We start from the raw sequence: 14,956 nt of genomic DNA, 5'->3' as shown, positions 1-14,956 counted from the left end.
GCGACACCATTTAATGGCACAAGAAGTTGACTCTTCTATATAGCATTTCATAAGTCCTGCAAACCTTTTATAATCTCTTGGTGTGCTTCCTTATTGATTTCCTCTGTGCTTAGAGCAGAGCTCTTCGTTTGGTGGAAAATGTCCCTTGTCTTCTCAAAATAGACCGCCTCTAACATTGATCTCATTTGAGACTCGACATCTTCAATCATGGTGCCCAGATTGGTGACATGGGCCACATTAAGCTGATCTTGGCTTAAGGATTGCGCTGCCGACACCACGACGGTCTTTTCTGTTTGTCTAGTCAGGTTGCCCGATAGTGTCATCTGCTTGCTCTTGTCTAGATGAAGGATGACGGTTGTGGTCAGACGGTAGGTAAACTCGTGGCCGGTGCGTACCGCTTCGAGGACATGGATGCTGTCCCAGGAACTCGAACTTGGATTGCCGTTCTTGAATAGCACGACGCCGGCGAAATCGTCACTGTTATCGTCGTCCAGCTCCCACAGGTATGCGCTCGAGACGCCGCCTTCGTAGTATAAATCCCTGTAGATATCGAAAGAGTCGTTGGCCAGGATCTCAAGTTGTCTCAGTTTTGGAGAGGGGAATGGGCTCTCTTGCACATCTTCAGCCGAAAGTTCAGGAAAGTACTCGTTAGACCAGGGAGATCTATGCGAGTCAATGTCCCTATTGTAATCGCAGCATAGATATTCTCTTTGGGACGCCTTGGGATCACGTTTGATCGTCAATGGAGTATCCACTGACGCCAAAAGATCTTCTGCCAGGGAGGGATCCAGCTGAATCAAGTTGTGTAGATGCTCGTTCAACCGAGTTGGATCTAGTCTACGTAGCAGATCCAAAGATGCATCGTATGGACTAACAGAACTCATCATACAAATGAACCGACTGCTGTTTCTCTGGCTCTTGCAAGGCTAAAGCTATGATTAAGGAAGTCCTCCTTTTTTAAAGTGGTGAAGGCTCGAAAGAGCGTTATAACAAGGCAGCACTACAGTACTTAAGAGAATACGCAATTGAACGCTGAGATGACATTAAACACTCTAATCAGTTCGTAAAATCATTTGACCAGACCTTGTTTTGAATTGTTTGGCAAGAAAGACGGAATAAGCTAATTGAAGTCGAGTCGGTCGGTCTCTAGGCCTACTAGCACAGGGCGCAACAGCGTATTGGGAATACCTTGCGGCGTTCGTTGGGACTTCTAGACAGCTTATATGAGCTATCAAAGTCAGTTCGAGTCAAGCTAAGCCGTGGACCGTCATTATGAACGGAAAGTGCTTCAATTTAGCTTCTATACGAGAGTAGATCACTTAAGAGAAGAGACAGCTTGTTTAATCGAGGACCTCAGTTTATCAGATCCGTAGGACATCTGAGAGCAATTGCAGCATATAGACATGTTGTGCTTCCAAGATTTTATCCGTTTCGCTCAGAACAAGATCGTTTCCATGCCAGCAGGGTATTTGCCCAAATGGTTGTTGTTCATCTCTGTAGTGTCTGTGTTTAACTCACTCCAAACATATGTCTCAGGCTTGGAATTGACACGCAGAGTGTATGAAAATAAGCCTGGTGAGACGACTGCATTAAGTGCAAGAACTTTCGGGACTTGGACTTTTGTATCTGCGGTTATCAGACTGTATGGTTCGCTTTATTTGAATGAGGAGCATGTTTTCCAGCTCACTTTCATCTCGTACCTGATTGCTCTGGGCCATTTTGGGAGCGAATTGTTGATATTCCGCACTTGCAAGCTGGGCAAGGGTTTCATGGGTCCATTGATTGTCGCCTCTACGTCTTTAATCTGGATGTACAAGCAGAAGGAATACTACACCGGATCAGGGTGGTAACAAATCTACAATATGTTCACGTATATTAGAACGTATAGCGTTGAAGAATGAACTACGATGACCTATTTACTTTGTATCATGGCCCTTTCGAGTTGGGTCGTTCAATTTCAAGACATCGACAACTGGTCCCAATAATCTCTGGAAGCCACTTTTACCCAAAGTTGCCACTTTAGTTTTCGTCTTGGCTGTCACAGTAGCTTGGCGAGGCAGGTCATTCAGCAACGCCACTTCACCAAAGTAATCGTGGGACTTCAGCTGTGCCACGACACCTTGCCCTTTTTTCGAAACCTCACATTCACCGTATTCGATCAGATAGAAGTTCTCACCGACGTCGCCCTCGTGCACGATAACTTGTCCCGGTTCGTAAAACTCTGTATCTAGGGCATCTGCCAACTTGGCACGGTCGTATGTGGTCAAAGATTGCAGAATCGGGATGCTCTTCAATAGCTCGTCATACATCAATCTCTTTTTGAACGAGCTACCGAGTAGAATCTTTCTGAACGTAATCCTATCGAGAGCCCACAGAATACAGTCTGTAGCTGCTACCACAGTGGCAACTCTTGGACTGTTATACATCAGAGCCAGCTCGCCAAAACTTGTCCCGGCACCTGAAGAGTTCACCAACTTGTTATCCACCAGGTAATTGACTGTGCCTTCTTCAACAACATAGAAATAGTCACCTTCATCGCCTTGTTTAATGATTTCCGTACCTTTCTTGACCGATTTTTCTTCCAGCGAATTGATCACTAGCCTCTTATTGTCATCATCCAACTTATTAAACAGGAAGTTCCTTCCAATGGATTTAGCTAGTCTCTTCAATTGTTCTTCGCTCTTCTCCGAGTAATGCGAAGGAGTCCAGTCATCAAAGTTGTTAGGCTGGAAAGTTTCACCACTAACAGATGTACGCCTTCCAGCGTTAAAATTCAAGGGCAAAGGCTGATGATTTACATTGCCTCTTCTCCTCGAGTCACCGGAATTGCCACTGTGCGGGTCTAGCGGCGATTTAACCCGTTTGCTGCCTTCCATTCCAACTTTGAAATCTCCTTTGAATAACCCAACGCCCGATCCAGACTGAGAAGACCTCTCAGAGCTCAAATTTTCGTTCTCATGTGTAGAATGAGGGTCTTGATCCGCAAATGGTGACTTGAAAAGAACATCTTTCTCCCCGCAGCCTTTACCACCAAGACTGGAAGATGCTGCCACTACTGATTCGCTCCTAGAAGGCTTACCGAATAACGTAATACCTTTCGACATGGCGAAAGCCTCCTGGTTCTTCATAAACTGCCTTTGTTGCTCTAGCCTCTTATTGAAGTAGTTAGCAGAGAATTGTAGCAAATCACTCGGATCATGTCTCTCCACCTCTTTCTGATACAATTCATATTCCAACTTTTGCTCATCCGATAAGGGCATCTTTGTATTACTGGCTAAGCTTAGCGATTTCTTGCAAACAATGGCCCCAAAGTAACACCGAATGCCCCAGTTTAGCTATAAGTCACGGTTAGTTGCAGTGACTTCTACTAGGGACCACTTCGATTGGGTATTGATCCATATCTCTTCATTGATAGCTGGTACTGTTTGATTAAAAGGGATTGGGGGAGGATCGATTCAAGAAGTCATTACGTTAAAAGTGATACATTTATACTATATAAGGACCCAGATGTGCAAGAAGTCTCTACAATTGGCTTGTGGAAGTCTCGAATAGTTTGATATGTGGCATTTGAACGTCTCTATCAGGTGTATAAGCCTTCGGTGAGCGATCAGTGAGTTCTTGGATTTCCTCCGCGGTTAGTTGGCCGTCGTCGTCACCCTCAATTGTGCTGGTCTTGTTGAAACCGATACTGGATTCACTACTTAGGAGCAATTGCGATAGCTCTTGCATTAGCTCTTTGTTCGTGGCTCTGGAAGAGAGACCACCTCGTGCCTGTTGTAGAAATGATTTTTCGTTCAGGGCCAGCTTTCGCAAGGTGTTGAACTGACCCATCTGAATCACCAGCTTCTCCAGCCGCCTCTTGCCCGCCGCTCTTGTCAACATGACGTGTTCCACCGTGTTATCGCAACATAAGCGATAAACTATGACCGGTTTCTGCTGGCCTATACGGTGACATCGATCCATAGCTTGCAAATCGACTTGAGGGTTCCAATCGCTGTCGAAAAGCACCACCGTATCTGCTACAGCCAGATTGATTCCAAGGCCCGCTGCTCGGGTAGATAGGAGGAAAACGTTGGTTTTATCTTTCGGGTTATTGAACCGCTTGATCTGTGCATTTCTTGTCTCGCTGTCAATAGAACCGTCTATTCTCAACGTTTCTAACGAGTTTAGCTCGCACCAATCCTCGATGAGATCCAGCATCTTGACAAACTGGGAGAAGATCAACACTTTGTGACCCTTGTCGATTAGCGGCGGCACGAGGCTCTGCAAGACTTTCAGTTTGCCCGAGGTGCTCAAGAGCACCTCGAGGGTCAAGTCCTCTGGTTCCAGGTACGGGAAGAAGAAAAGAAAAGTGGAATCGACTACCTGTCTGAGTTGCATCATCATGTTTTGTAGCTTCAAGCTGGAGAACTCTTTGTGCAGATGTTCCTCGTATAGTGCATCCATTTCTTTCATTATGCTATTCGGAGGTTCATAGTCTGTTTCCTGATCTTTCAACTTGTATGCGATGTACTCCCTGATCGACTTGTTGGAAACGGTACCGATGTATTTGGCGTTCAAGGTGAAAAACATTTTAACCAACTCCTTGAAAATGGTTCTCTTCAGTTTACCGCTCAGGCCCATCCTGTACAGCTTACGTTGCATGGGCGTGAGGGGACAGTTGATAATGTATTCTCTCTTTGGCGGTAAGATACCTGCAAGCACATTTTTTTTCAATCTCCTCAACAAGAAAGGCTTTAGAATTGTGTGTAGGTTCGAGATTAGGTTCTTTTCCAGCTCGTCATTTATCAGTCTATTCAGCTTAGGCGAATCACTTTGTAGGTCCACCTCTTCGAAATTAAACCATTTATTGAAAATCCCAAAATCCGCAAATATATCTGGCAAAATGAAATTCAGCAGAGACCAAAGCTCGCCCAAGTTATTTTGCAGAGGCGTACCGGTCAGAAGCAACCTATTGCTCGTGTTGATTTTCTTCAGTTCTTGTATCAGTCTGCAGTTTATATTTTTCAAACGATGTCCTTCATCGACAATCAGGAATTTCCACTGCTTCGACATTATATGGGCAGCATCACGAATAATAATTTCATAGGAGGTTACGATCACACCTGTGCCGCCAGTGCTCTTGAAAAACTTCCTCAACATCCTGGTTCTCGCTTTGACACCGTCCTGGTGATGGTACTTCAGCACTGGAATATCAGGAGCGAACCTGCCGAACTCGCTGACCCAGTTGTCGACAGTGCTTAGCGGTGCTGCGATCAAGAACGGTCCCTTGGTATCCATCTCGTAAATAAACGCCAGCAGCGCAATGCTCTCAATAGTCTTCCCCAACCCCATATCATCCGCTAGGATACCATTCAGACCATTTTCATACAGCGTGATAAGCCAATTCAACCCCTCCAACTGATACGGTTTCAAGATGCAATTTTTCAGCAGACTAGGCTGCTGCTCAGCGATTTTTTGGTCGTCCGGCGAGTAGGAACTCTGCTCGGCATCCTTCGTATCTTCCTTGCCCTTGAAAAAATCCGTGATGGTCCGCACCGACCTTTTCTGCTTCTTAGCAGGCGGTTCATCCGCCTTCTGCTCGCCCTGCCTCTGCATCGAGCGTTCCAAAAGCGTGTCTGCAATCACGCCAGAATAGACCTGACTCTGCGTCACGAACTCATTGAGCTTTTTCAGCTTCGAAGAGACCGTTGCCTCGTCCATCTCATCGATCTCGTCGTCCGACTGTTCATTTTCCGCCTCTTTCTGATGCTGCTTCAGCCTTGCCTCTTGCAATAGTTCGTTCAATTGCTGCTCATTGGTCTCATCGTCCGAGTCAAGATCGACATCCGCATCCCCGCCAGTGTCATCTTGCAGCCAGATACGACCCTCAACTGGCCCGTCGCCTGCCGTCTCATCAGATTCACTTTCCGATAGCCCAAAGTCCGCCCTAAGGTCCGACTCTTCTCTCTCCTTATAGTCAAGCCGTCTTTGATTTCTGCCGTTTCTCAATAACCTCGCCACAGGATGACGACCGCCGCTGCTAACCATGGATCCTGACGCCTACAAACACTCTCTGCCATTAGCACTCTGGATCAATTTTTCTGGAACCATTACACCGTTTCGCGTCCCATCTTTAACTAGTTTCTGCAAAGGAGAAGCACACTAAATGGTCGTAACCGCATTGGCAGACCAAGACCACCATTAGAGCCCTTGGAAGGTCTTACCAATGCTGAATAGGATCGCTTAACCCATACTAGACGATCCACGTGACTTTTGTATTAAGAGAGGTCGGTCTGTTTTTTCATCGCCAAGTTAACGTCAGAGTTTTGCAAGGTCTACACCAAGAGGGAAGAGGCTGGAGAGTGTAGAAGAGCGATTCGAGCGGGCTTTTTGGAATAGTTAAACTAGTATGAGTGGTGCTGAAGAACAGCTTTCGAATACTGAGACGGGAGGTACTGCAGAACCGATAGCTAGTGGAAGTGCACCTCCATTACTGCCCCATTTACAACAGCAACAGCTGCAACAACAGGAGGCAGCAGAGATCAACTATGAGCAGGAAGCGCAAAAACTTGAAGATAAGGCTCTGAGGTTTTTGGCGAAACAGGCACATCCTGTAATAATTCCGTCTTTTGCATCGTGGTTTGAGTTTTCCGAAGTACATGAGATTGAGAAGAGATCGATTCCTGACTTCTTCGACGATTCTTCCCGTTTCAAGACGCCCAAAGCGTACAAGGATGCGAGAAACTTCATGATTAATACGTATCGGTTGTCTCCTTACGAGTATCTGACAATGACCGCGGTCAGGAGGAACATCGCGATGGATGTGGCGTCGATTGTGAAGATCCATGCTTTTCTGGAGAAATGGGGTCTGATCAACTATCAAATCGACCCGAGATCGAAGCCTTCTCTGATTGGTCCCGCTTTCACAGGACATTTCCAGGTCATTCTGGATACTCCTCAGGGCTTGAAGCCCTTTGTGCCCTCTGAGGCTGTTAAGGAGGAGCCGGTCGAGGAAGCAGTGCCTGTGGAGGGTCAGGACGAGCCAAGTGGACAGAACGCGGGCAGTGGAGCTGCGGCTAGCGAGTATAAGTTTGTTAAACGCGAGCCATTCCCCGTGAACTTGTCGCTGAGGAAAAGCGTTTACGATACGACCCAGGATTTTAACGCGCTGCAGTCCAGAGATAAGACATCGAGACAAATTCACAAGACTTTCGTCTGCCACACCTGCGGCAATGATGCAGTTATGGTTCATTATCACAATCTGCGCGCGCGAGACGCAAATCTCTGCTCGAGGTGTTTCCAGGAGGGTCATTTCGGCGCCAATTTCCAATCTTCCGACTTCATCAGAATGGAGGATGTTATGCGTACGGGAAAGAGACAATGGTCAGATCAGGAGCTGCTGTTGTTGCTAGAAGCTATTGAAATGTATGAGGATCAGTGGGAGAAGATTGCGGATCACGTTGGGAACACAAAGTCCATCGAGGAATGTGTGGAAAAGTTCTTGAGCCTGCCCATCGAAGACCAGTACATCGATGACATAGTCGGGGACGCAAAGCCCAAGGCCGCCGCCAACGGAAAGGAGCAAAATAAGGGGCTCACTACGGTAGAGGCGGTCGATGCGACGATAAAGGCGTTATTGGATGGGCTACATAAGGAGACGCTAGAAGAAACGATCCCCGAGTCGGCCAGACAACTCTCAGCGAAGTACCTTAAAGAAACACAAGCTGTTGCGCAAGAACTGGTCAGTTTGAAGGTCAAGAAATTGGATCTCAAGTTCGAGAAACTCGATAAATTGGAGGCCGCTCTGCAACAGGAAAAAGCAAAGTACGTAGAAGAATCAGAGAAGATACTGAACGACAGGATATCTTTGAGCAAGCAAGTGAACGAATTGAACACCGAGCTGTCCAACTTGAACATTTCCAAGAAGTTGGTCTTGATATCGGATCAAGTCGACTCTGGAATTAAGCTTGTCGAGGAGGAGGAAGGAACAGAGGCCGATCAAGATCAACTACAGAAGAAATCGGATCAACAGTTAGAGGCTTTATCGTACGCGGAGCCTCAAGTCTATAAACCATGGTCTTTGTAATATAATTTAACTGTATTTTTAAGTATATCTTCTATGAGTAATCCTGACTTTTCGCCTTGACGTAATTAGAACGAACACTCGCAATTATTACTGAAAAATGGCAAGATTACACTCCAGGTAACAGGAAGCCGGGAGTATGGGCCGTATAGGGAATCTACTGCATTTAGCTCTAATATCCAGAGTAGCCCTTTCTCATAAGCACTCTCACGGGGCTGAATCAAGTCACAATCATGATGCATTCTCGCACGTTGTACAACGTATCCAAGACACCTTCTTTCCGTTTTCACCACGCTACAATTCAGTGCTAGCCACCTTGGCTATCCAATTGGCCCCCTGTGTGGTCATATTCTCTATCCCAGGTCTCAAGAAAAGCCAGAAAGGCGGCCAACATAGTGCTTTTTTGCCCATTCTAGTATCATTTGCATTTGGAACCTTACTTGGCGATATTTTCCTACATCTGATACCGGAAATATTCGAGACAGTCTCTGTCGCTGGTGGATCGCATACTTCACCTAGTATTTTAGGGTCAGCCATACTGGCAGGCTTCATGCTGTTCCTTTTCGTTGACAAATCCTTGAGAGTCATGTCGACAGGTTCCGGAGAGGAAATCTCTTTGTCCTCTCATTCACATTCGCATATTCATGAGCCGGCAGAAGCTGTCAGCAGCGGTACAGCAGAGGTCCCGCACAACGCCAGCAGGCTCACCAGGAGGAAAAAGGCTTCTGACCACATCGCCACCCAACAGAAGAAACTTGTCGACGATCCCGCCACTTCTCGAAAACCCAATGTCTCGGCCTACCTCAGCATCATTACAGGCTGCGTACATAACGTCACTGATGGTATTGCGCTGGCGTCAAGCTTTTACAGCTCCCGCCACATCGGGGCCACCACAACCATTGCAGTAATGTTCCATGAAGTGCCACACGAAGTAGGAGATTTCGTCATCCTACTATCGGGAGGCTTTACGTTCGCGCAAGCCGTCAAATCTCAGCTCATCACTTCAGTCGGCGCGTTACTTGGAACCGCCATCGGCTGCTTCCTCAACGAGTGGGGCAACACAGCCGGGTGGTACACTCAATCCCCCCTTCTACTGCCGATCAGTTGCGGTGGGTTCATCTACATAGCCACGGTCGCGGTTGCTCCGCAGGTGCTTCAATCCATCTCGGCCAGCAAGACACAAGAAATCAAGCTCTGGGCTCTACAATTCGTCTCCATCGTCAGTGGATTTGCAGTGATGGCAGCTCTAAGATTAATAGAGTAGACTCATCGCTGGTATCTCTTGTATTGTACGAAGAGTCCACCATTTTCATTATCACCTTACCCCCGCGTGTAAACTTTAAATCGATGCGAAAACAAGGGTTGGTGAGGATCAGCCGAGGCCTTGATGATAAATTGAGATCACTATCAAGTCTACCTCGATCTCTTGTGCTTGGTAAGAATCGGCAGTCGACACTTGGTCAGTTAGAGATCTTGTTTTTTCAGATGTCAAACATTTTGTTTGTTATTCCAAGTGAAGTGGTGCAACTTTACTCGTCACCCACAGATAAGATAGTCATCACTGGGGAATTTGATGATTGGAAACACTCAGATTATGTTCTCAGATACTATGGAGACGAAGGTTATAAAGTAGAGATCCCCAGGATAAGTGGAAAGGAGAAAACGATGTTTAAACTGGTGATCAACGACCGAGAATGGATAACTTTATCGTATTTTGAGACAGCAGTCGATGATTCTGGCCATACGAATAACGTCCTGAATTACCATGACTACGAGATGGACGAGTCGCTCGATGATGTGACGATTGGCAGCGTAAGGCAAGAGAACGAGCAACAGAAACAGCTGCTAAGTTTCACTGCAGAAGTCACCGAGGATCAGTTCTTACCGCCTGAAATACTGTCAACGGCTTCTGCTCCACAAGTCGGACTGAACGATTATGTCAACATTTCGTCGTACGGGGAGCTGAGTAGCACGGAGGATCTGGAGTTTGCTTGCGACTCAGATTTGGGCTTGGAAGAAACGATCCAGTACGATTCCAATGTCTCCTTTGGAAGCAGTCAGAGGCCGCTCGATGGGCTCGTGTCGATGGTACACAAGGCTAGAACTTACTGGCACGCTTAAGGTGGTTACGGTGAGTATGGGGATATTGAGGAATAATCCCGAAAATTTGCTGGTTTTTTGCTTTTCTATGTTTTGTTACAACCCAGGATTCACGGTACTGGGTGAGCTTTTTAACAAGGATCGATTCGAGGTCAGAGAAGTTGCTGTGAAGTTCGAGGGTTTGGTTTCCGACGATTTTGATAGATTACGATTATAAGTGGGAAGCGGTGACTCGAGGGGTAATTTCAGCTGCAGGATGAGATCAAAATGATGTGTAATTGCGAGTCTTTGGTTAATAGAAAGTCAATCGTTGTATATGATTCGTCCTTATGTGTATTTAGAGACGCGTCAAGGTTGAAACGCGTCGCTGTCAAGCAAGTTAGATCAAAACACTTGCTTGCTTAAATCGTCGACACATACTATAGGCGAGCTACCAAGGAAGTGGGATGTCTGAGGTCCGTCGATCTGCCAGAATAAGGAGTAAGTCCTCAGTAGAGTCCCATGATGATGTTGATGAGGAAGAGGTTCGAGTTGATGTCGACACCGCCATGGAGAAGCCGTTTAGCGACGAAGATGAAAGTTCAGATGAAGAGGAAGATGCTCAAGATGAAGATTATGAGGAGACTTCAAACGAGAGAAAGAGGAAAGCCGGCGGTCAAAACGGCAGGAGTGCAAGCAAACGAGGGAAATCGAATACTGGCCATGGGTCAAGAGCTCCGTCGAGGAAACGCAGGTCAGCGGTATCAGCAAGCGCCAAAGAAGATCAGGAACAGTTTCTCGAGGCAGTTAAGGACTTCCAACCTACGGAAATGTTCGAGATTTTGGCAACTTCTGAAGATGTCTCAATTGAAGAGTTGGCTAGAAACTGGTTAGAAACCTACAAGGGTGATAGAGAGGAGTTTTTGAAAGATTTTATCAATCTGCTTTTGTGCTGTTGCGGGGCAGTGGCTCATGTTGAAACGCACGATGTTCGGAGCAATGAATCGTCAAACGAAACCATTGAAGAAGTACAGCTAGTCTTTCAGAAACAGAAGATTCATGAATTCCACCTGCTCATCAGCAAAAACTCTAAAAGAAAATCGAAGTATCCTCATCTTTACAGCAATTTCGTGGAATTGATGTCGAGATTGATGGATCTGGCGGACGAAGTTCAACTGATATGTACCGAGTACACTGAGGACGATAGTCAGATAACCACAGGTCCGTTTGTCCTCGACTTACTCACTTGGCTTTCGACACTCTCCGTCTGTAGGATACGGTGCTTGAGATACATAGCGACTCAAGTGCTGTATCTGTTTCAAGATTACTTGACAGAACACATTGTGGATTTGGAGAGGAAGTACTTATCCAAGCTATCGAAGCAACTAAGGATGGAGCAGCAAAAGAAGCGACCTAACAAGAAGACATTGGAGAAGCTAGAGTCGACCATCGAGGAAGTTCAAAGTAACAAAATGGTTGTGCGCGACATCATCGATCAGATAATCAAGCTGTCGTTCGTCCATAGGTTCAAGGATGTCGATGACCATATCAGGTCTCTCTCGATGAAGCATTTATCTGTCTGGATCCAGAACTACCCTGAGTATTTCATGAAGGTTACATTTCTAAAGTACTATGGCTGGCTCTTGAGCGACTCCTCAGCTGAAGTAAGATCTCAAGTCCTCAAGATCTTACCTGATCTAATCAGTAAACAACACAGTAAAGTGATCGACAATTCCGCCGTCCGTCAGTTTTTTGAAAGGTTTAAAGAGAGGATACTGGAGATGGCTCTGAAAGACGAAGTTCTAGATGTCAAGATGAATGCGGTAAATGTTCTGATTGAAGTAGCCGCTTTAGGATATTTGGAGAACCACGAGATTTTGTCAATTTCTAGCTTAATTTTTGATGAGAAAGAGGTCAAAGTCTCTTCCCGTGGTAAAAGCACCAGGTTCCTCATGGCTGTTGCCAAATTCTTCGCTCAAGTTACTGCTGAGAAAATCAAAGACTTCTTGAATAACCATGCTCTACCCAATACTCTTTTCGAAATCTCTACGCCATCCTTAGTCAAAATAGGTATATTCATGAGGCTTTTGAAAGAATCTTTTGATTACCACCTTCAGGACAAGCCAGAGATAGGAAAAAAGTCGACTACTCTCTTCCAAGCGGCCGAATTCCTGTATCCTTCTTTCGGCTCTTTGATAAAGGAAATATGCGCAATACTGATTTATGATGGAGAACTGCAGCATCCAGCCTTGAACGGTGAAAATCCTTCAGAGGAGGAGGAAGCCGAGAACGAAGATGCAAGCGAATTATTACTGCCTAACGACGTGAAGAGCTCTGAGCTGTACATCACTGTTCTTTACGGCTTGTGCTATGGAGGTGCTAATATCAAAGCACAGCCAAGGTTTGATGTTGCGGAGGCCGTCCTTCCGCAATTAGACCGGCTTGTGAACCAGTTATCACTTCAATCGGGCAATATGCTTTCGTCGCTTACGGGTATCTTTAATTTATTCTCCTTCGAGGATTGGATTCATACGGGTTATGAAAAGAATATCCGCACAACGCTTGATAAATTCATAAAGGCATTTTCAGAAACGCATCTGAGCTGTGAGCTTACCGATGTTAAGTATAAGGCTTTTTCAGATACCGTCCAGCATGTCAAAGAGTTGAAGTTGAATGAGCTCGACCAGTGTTTGCAAAATCAGGCAATACATATCAAAATTTTGCTGGAGAAGTTCTTGGACGAGAAACTGAATGATGAAGATGGCAATATTCTAGAGCTTTTCGAGCTTTTAAACACCATGTTCATCAACAAATTAACTCTGTTGGGAAAATATTACCCAGTTGAGATGCCTGATTCTTTACTGGACAAGTTTCTCAGCAAATATCTACTGCAAATACCACTTCACTCCGCTCAAATTGATTACGACCTTATGAAACAGATTAGCTTCAACATCCTGGCTCTCGCCGCAGCCTGGGAGATTCAGAAATGGGCCGACATTTTGACCAATAGATCACTGGATAAAAATGAACAACAGATACCGCAACTTGAGGTCCAATTGCTCCACAAGATTCTTGATGCATTCAAGAAAGTTTTGACTGCCATACACAATGACAATGCCAATAAGGTTTCCAGTAACTTTTTACTTAAATTGGCACTAGCTAATCCATTTATTGACATCATTATCTCGATAAAGGTTTTCCAGCTCAGGTTATCTGATAATCAGCGTTCGTTACAGCAGTCTATGGAGGAATTGGTGCCGAGACGTTTATCTCTAGAGATCAACTCTGCTCTTTTAAGCATTTTTCTTTATCTTGAGGGCCTATGTGCTCAGCAACTCGGTGTTCATCTGGAGAGGTCTCCAGAGGAAGATGCCAACCTTAACGATATCGACGATGAGCATGTCTCTAAGGACTGTGAGAAAGTGCTTCTAATATTTACTATCAAGCTGAAGGGTTTAATAAAGATCGGACTATTGGACAGAGAAACAATGGATAGAATAGCACTGAACAAATCAAAATTGCCAGTGTTATTTGGCCAAGTGATTGACGATACAATTTTCGACCAAGAAAAGAAACCCCACAGCAAGGTGCAACACGTCGGTGAGTCAATACCTGAAGAACCTGAAGATATTGACATGTTGCAAGATGATCCTATCGAGGATTCCGAAATATAACAATCAGAAAGCTAGCTAAAAACAGTGGCATAAATCTTATCGAATCATTCTTCCATATATAATTGTATCATTTGCATTTTTCTATCGCGGCGTTCCTTGAAATGCTAGTAATAAACACCATCGAGCATTGGATGAGATCAGACGGCTAAAAAGGCAAATGGGTCTTATATCGAAGCTTTTACTTATAGTGTCAATCGTACTTATTGGGCATTCAGGTTTCTCCAGCTATGAGTTCCACCAAATTGTGAAATTTTCCAAGAATGGCGCATCGGAATCTTCTATTCGGATTCCAAAGGACATACTTTATGAAACAATAGCTGGTCTCGTCATCTTTGTATTGAGCTCATTCCTTTCATTCGAGAAGCTCAGCTATCTTCCGTTACTTGGTCCCAAGAAATTGCTCACGCAGGGTCAATATCTGTTAGACATTGAAATGAGCAAAGCTACGAACGTCGATAACCTGATTGGCAGCGATCCCGCCGGCGCTGTCAACTTTACACCAAATTTCGTCGATATCATAGCGAAGAGATCGCAAGTTAAAGAATGGGAAGCGAAGAAAGACATCTAAAACTGTATAATGTCGCTAATATACCCTTTTACTAGGCTTATCTACTATGTTCTATTTTGACCATTGAAAAATGGGTTCCCCTCAACATTCGAACCATTTGCCCCCGGAGTCATACTTGCATTCTGGCGATTTGCCCAGTTCACAGAAGCAGAGGGCGCTCCATCGGTCGGGTCCAGCTGAAGCCTCTTGCCATCCAAGGGGCTTATCTGAAACGAAGAATCTATGCTAGCGGGCTCAGTCAGCTTCCTGTCTTCAGCAGTATGGGGCTCCGATCTAGCAGACGATCGTGTCAGGTTCTTTCGTTGTGATTGAATTCGTAGCTGCAGTTTTTCCTCTTCCAATTCAGCTATCAGTTCAGCAACATCGTCCTGCGATAATTGCAATGTGGTTGGTGGTCTCCTCAACATAGTTTGGAATGTCAAGCTTCAAACGATCTTTGTTACGGAGTGTATCTCACAAGAACCATGAACAGTCCAGCCGCACCGTTCTTTAATCAGTATATCCAAACACTCTGTGAGCACAAAAAACACTTGCGATAAATACAGTATCAAAGAAATACACTCCAGACCT

General features: G+C 45.4%; 10 protein-coding genes across 10 annotated transcripts; 6 read left to right on the top strand and 4 right to left on the bottom strand.

Annotated features, from left to right (window-relative positions):
- Positions 1 to 47: 47 nt before the first annotated feature.
- CAP2 (F-actin-capping protein subunit beta) lies at positions 48 to 887 on the bottom strand (the record flags this gene model as incomplete). Its single annotated transcript, XM_037283066.1, has 1 exon — positions 48 to 887. One exon carries the CDS (start codon positions 885 to 887, stop codon positions 48 to 50), a length of 840 nt encoding a protein of 279 aa, XP_037138962.1.
- A 516-nt stretch (positions 888 to 1,403) lies between these two features.
- On the top strand, positions 1,404 to 1,850 carry ERG28 (Erg28p; the record flags this gene model as incomplete). The annotated part of the gene is made up of 1 exon (XM_037283065.1): positions 1,404 to 1,850. One exon carries the CDS (start codon positions 1,404 to 1,406, stop codon positions 1,848 to 1,850), a length of 447 nt encoding a protein of 148 aa, XP_037138961.1.
- A 66-nt stretch (positions 1,851 to 1,916) lies between these two features.
- On the bottom strand, positions 1,917 to 3,260 carry BCY1 (cAMP-dependent protein kinase regulatory subunit BCY1; the record flags this gene model as incomplete). Its single annotated transcript, XM_037283064.1, has 1 exon — positions 1,917 to 3,260. The coding sequence occupies one exon, from the start codon at positions 3,258 to 3,260 to the stop codon at positions 1,917 to 1,919; it is 1,344 nt and encodes a 447-aa protein (XP_037138960.1).
- Positions 3,261 to 3,522: 262 nt separating this feature from the next.
- On the bottom strand, positions 3,523 to 6,030 carry IRC5 (putative ATPase; the record flags this gene model as incomplete). The annotated part of the gene is made up of 1 exon (XM_037283063.1): positions 3,523 to 6,030. The coding sequence occupies one exon, from the start codon at positions 6,028 to 6,030 to the stop codon at positions 3,523 to 3,525; it is 2,508 nt and encodes an 835-aa protein (XP_037138959.1).
- Positions 6,031 to 6,391: 361 nt separating this feature from the next.
- On the top strand, positions 6,392 to 8,068 carry RSC8 (Rsc8p; the record flags this gene model as incomplete). The annotated part of the gene is made up of 1 exon (XM_037283062.1): positions 6,392 to 8,068. One exon carries the CDS (start codon positions 6,392 to 6,394, stop codon positions 8,066 to 8,068), a length of 1,677 nt encoding a protein of 558 aa, XP_037138958.1.
- Positions 8,069 to 8,204: 136 nt separating this feature from the next.
- Positions 8,205 to 9,329, top strand: YKE4 (Zn(2+) transporter YKE4; the record flags this gene model as incomplete). The annotated part of the gene is made up of 1 exon (XM_037283061.1): positions 8,205 to 9,329. One exon carries the CDS (start codon positions 8,205 to 8,207, stop codon positions 9,327 to 9,329), a length of 1,125 nt encoding a protein of 374 aa, XP_037138957.1.
- Positions 9,330 to 9,412: 83 nt separating this feature from the next.
- ATG45 (Atg45p) lies at positions 9,413 to 10,186 on the top strand (the record flags this gene model as incomplete). The annotated part of the gene is made up of 1 exon (XM_037283060.1): positions 9,413 to 10,186. One exon carries the CDS (start codon positions 9,413 to 9,415, stop codon positions 10,184 to 10,186), a length of 774 nt encoding a protein of 257 aa, XP_037138956.1.
- Positions 10,187 to 10,611: 425 nt separating this feature from the next.
- IRR1 (cohesin subunit IRR1) lies at positions 10,612 to 13,818 on the top strand (the record flags this gene model as incomplete). The annotated part of the gene is made up of 1 exon (XM_037283059.1): positions 10,612 to 13,818. One exon carries the CDS (start codon positions 10,612 to 10,614, stop codon positions 13,816 to 13,818), a length of 3,207 nt encoding a protein of 1,068 aa, XP_037138955.1.
- A 157-nt stretch (positions 13,819 to 13,975) lies between these two features.
- EMC5 (Emc5p) lies at positions 13,976 to 14,386 on the top strand (the record flags this gene model as incomplete). The annotated part of the gene is made up of 1 exon (XM_037283058.1): positions 13,976 to 14,386. One exon carries the CDS (start codon positions 13,976 to 13,978, stop codon positions 14,384 to 14,386), a length of 411 nt encoding a protein of 136 aa, XP_037138954.1.
- Positions 14,387 to 14,430: 44 nt separating this feature from the next.
- On the bottom strand, positions 14,431 to 14,793 carry CDC26 (anaphase promoting complex subunit CDC26; the record flags this gene model as incomplete). Its single annotated transcript, XM_037283057.1, has 1 exon — positions 14,431 to 14,793. The coding sequence occupies one exon, from the start codon at positions 14,791 to 14,793 to the stop codon at positions 14,431 to 14,433; it is 363 nt and encodes a 120-aa protein (XP_037138953.1).
- Between the last annotated feature and the right edge of the window lie 163 nt (positions 14,794 to 14,956).

The sequence above is a fragment of the Torulaspora globosa genome, chromosome 3 (genome assembly GCF_014133895.1).
Source record: "Torulaspora globosa chromosome 3, complete sequence".
Classification (NCBI taxonomy): domain Eukaryota; kingdom Fungi; phylum Ascomycota; class Saccharomycetes; order Saccharomycetales; family Saccharomycetaceae; genus Torulaspora; species Torulaspora globosa.
Note: the sequence above shows the minus strand (reverse complement) of the source record. Positions and strands in the feature narration are given on the sequence as shown.